The sequence below is a fragment of the Sinocyclocheilus anshuiensis genome, unplaced genomic scaffold (genome assembly GCF_001515605.1).
Source record: "Sinocyclocheilus anshuiensis isolate Anshui unplaced genomic scaffold, SAMN03320099.WGS_v1.1 scaffold386, whole genome shotgun sequence".
In the NCBI taxonomy this organism is placed as follows: domain Eukaryota; kingdom Metazoa; phylum Chordata; class Actinopteri; order Cypriniformes; family Cyprinidae; genus Sinocyclocheilus; species Sinocyclocheilus anshuiensis.
In genome coordinates this window covers 494,580-497,888 of record NW_015542332.1, presented here as the reverse complement: position 1 = coordinate 497,888, position 3,309 = coordinate 494,580, and the positions used below count along the sequence as shown (strand labels likewise).

Here is a 3,309-nt window from a genome sequence, read left to right as displayed (position 1 = left end):
ATTATTGTATTTGCTTATTGAACTGTTTATAGAACTATTAAACAGTCGTGATGGTGAAAACGTTGTGTGATGTTGCCTAACTAACTGTATTTTAAATATAAAAACTTACCATTTCAAATTTTTACCTCAGGATGCCGAGTTTAGTGTTGCGCGTTTTGATTTCTCCTGGACAGGCTGCGTGAGCCTCGCCTTTGCAGCGCAACGTTAGACTGTCAATAGATGCATTATATACAGTAGCTATATCCACTATTCGCCACTTAGTCTAAATGTAATAAAATCAGAATAATACTTGCTTTAGCATTAGTGTTTGTTATGATCACTTTTTGTAAATATAAAGAGGTGTGGAAATTTTGTTCTTATGTAATACCAGTCCTCTCCTGTGTATTCCTTATGTTGAAAAACAAAATCTTCATGTATAAAGAATGCTTAAAAACACTGATACGAATAGATATATACACATGGTATTTACACACTTATAACAAAATATAAAAGACAAATACAAATGAAACCACTGCACAATTTAATACTGAAACACAATTTCATAAAGCTTGCTCAAAGAAAACAAGCAAAATATTAAACATCAAAATAAACGCCTCCACTGCAACACCAGCAACCATAAATTACAAGATCCCTGAAATAATTTTAATCCACACGTTTCATACATTTGAAATACATGTTTCTGGACACACTGGATCTATTTCATGAAAATCCATCGTCATCCATACTTATTAACTCACAAATACTGAAAAAAATACAAAGCAGCTGTCATCAAATCTGACTAAGCTTGAAAACTGTACATCTTATTTTTTGTAACATGAATCTAGGTTATGTATGTTTTAAGGGCCTGCATATTTACATAAAAATGATTCATTTAGAGAACTCAGAGCAGGAAATAATTAATTTAATTTAAATAGCTGAAAGACACTTCACTGGCACGCCGTTTTCTGCACGTCGCAGTGACCTCACATAGGCTTTCACTTGACTAGGAGTTTATCTGTTAAAGTGCCACAGAGTGTCCAAGATCAAGCAATGTGTAGGAAGGTCATAAATAAATTAAAAAAAGAACCAAATTAAAAAAAGATTTGCGCACACACACACACACACACACAGGTTTGTTTTTATGGTTTATGGGGACTCTCCATAGGCGTAATGGTTTCTATACTGTACAAACCGTATTTTCTATTGCCCTACACCAACCCTACCCCTAAACCTACCCCTCACAGGAAACTTTCTGCATTTTTAGATTTTCAAATATAAGCCTTTTGAATTATGGGGACACTGAAAATGTTCTCATAAATCACCTTCTCGTTGTAATACCTATGTCATACCCATGTTATTATGCAAATTTGTGTCCTCATAAACCACATAAACATGCACGCACGCACGCACGCACACACAATCATCAAGGTAAAACAAAAATAAAGCACATGTCAACTAAAACTACAGTGGCAAAAGGAATCATGGAGTGCCTTATTGTGAATTCTCCATACTGTCTGTGCAACATTTACAGAGATAGACATATATGTGGATATGGAACGCGGTGTCTTCACATGTGATCATGAGAGAAGGTCCACTGGGAATTCTGCACATGAATATCCCACATGTCAGTAGTCCAGAGGCACACAGAACCGACAGAGAATTGTTTCTTCCATTATGCCATGCTCTCCCTCTCCTCTGATGGTCCGTTTGACAGTTTCTTCAGTTTCTTAACGCCCTCTCCCATGGCTGTTGAGGTAGTTACACTGAAATGAAAATGAAGAGCAACATTAACAACAAAAACAATCTCCGATATGTAGCAAAAGCAGGGATAATTTGTCATTTGCAGGTTTCATTTGAAGCCAAACACTTAACTGAGCTAAAACGGGTTTCTACAACAGATTTGGTTATGTGCTGCTTCAGTGCGGACATGAAAGTTGAATCTTGGTCAGTAATGCTGTTCTGAAATAGCTAACTAAAAACAGGTCCTCAAATCATTTCAGACTGTCACAATTTTCTGAGGAAAGCCCTTCAGCGATCTAGCATGCATACAACTGATGTTTAATTAATGAAAGACAGAATCGGTTTCTTTAAACACAAAACAAAACAATCATCTCTTAATCTTTCTGTTTTCAAAGAAGATCTGAACCACTGTGCAACAATTTTCAAAACAAACGTGTAATTAAACTTAGCGTTTACATTTTGGCATAAAGTAAAAAACCTAGAGTATATTGTACTTTTGAATCTTTTCCCACTGGGCCACAAATGTTTGAATCAACTAAACAAAGATCACATTTTTTTTAATTTTACACAAACAGCACCTTATTAATATACAAGTATTTCCATAAAAATGTGACCATGAGTTCACTGGCTAAGCATTCTGCATTAGCGGCAAACATGGACAGAATGTTCTGAGCAGAAACTGAGAGGGACACGCACGCATAACCTCTCTTGCTTTCATACTCTGCCCTTCTGTTCCTAATAATTATTTGAGCACAGATTGGACTGCATATGGCCACACTAGTACCAGCAAACTGTTCACGGCTCAGATGCACCATGCATCTACAGTATGAAGACCTACTGTTGTTGAAGAAACAAGACATTTACCCACTTGAGGTCCATTTTAATTCAGGTCAAATGTCAAAGAGGAGGAGAAAAACACTGGATGAGCACAGTGTACTAGAGTAAAATTAGGTGCAAAGTACAGTGAGTTGTGAGATACAGTGAAGTAAAATATATTTTTCAGAGATTCAGAACGCAATGCACAACTACTGCTACAGAACAGAATCACAGCAGGGATCAGCTTCAAGGTAATTGTAAAGACATTCACCACACGGCCAGAGAGCACAGCACCAGTCCAGTTCTCCAATCAGCAGCAGCCTCAGACCACTGATACACAAAGCACAAAATAAAGGCTGTGAGAAATGGCAAAAGAAAAAAGAAAAAACAAAAAAAACAAAAAAAAAACATGACTCTGCTCAACTCGGGTTCTGCTAACAGGTGCCTTGAGCAGCTAAAATGCTTTGAGAATGCTTTCATTTTATGGCATAAGTGTAACAAACAACAGTACCTCTGATTTGAGAAGAAAATGCCCAATTTATAGTTAAAGCTGATTTTATATAATATTTTACAATAGAGTGCAACCATGACCATATCATTTTCAGTTCCATGACCAAAACTTACTAGTTCCAAGATGAATCACATTACAAATAAGTCATGAACAACAAACCCATGAAGTATAAATAATAACAATCCAAAAAACAGCAGTAAATTATATTAGATTTTTCTTTTTTTACTGTCGCTGTTTATACATATTTAAAGAATATAAATATA

The 3,309-nt window shown here is 35.9% G+C and overlaps 1 protein-coding gene across 3 annotated transcripts in view; it reads right to left on the bottom strand.

Annotated features, from left to right (window-relative positions):
- Positions 1–1,380: 1,380 nt before the first annotated feature.
- The window catches only part of LOC107691037 (protein GPR107-like), a 28,393-nt gene continuing 26,464 nt past the window's right edge, over positions 1,381–3,309 (bottom strand). For 2 of the 3 annotated variants that reach the window (XM_016489505.1, XM_016489506.1), the window contains exon 18: positions 1,381–1,742. In XM_016489505.1, coding sequence (XP_016344991.1) covers positions 1,652–1,742 — 91 coding nt within the window. In that variant the 3' untranslated portion in view covers positions 1,381–1,651. Of the gene's footprint in view, positions 1,743–2,806; positions 2,866–3,309 lie in introns of all 3 variants that reach the window. The other variant, XM_016489507.1, reaches the window with a different exon arrangement.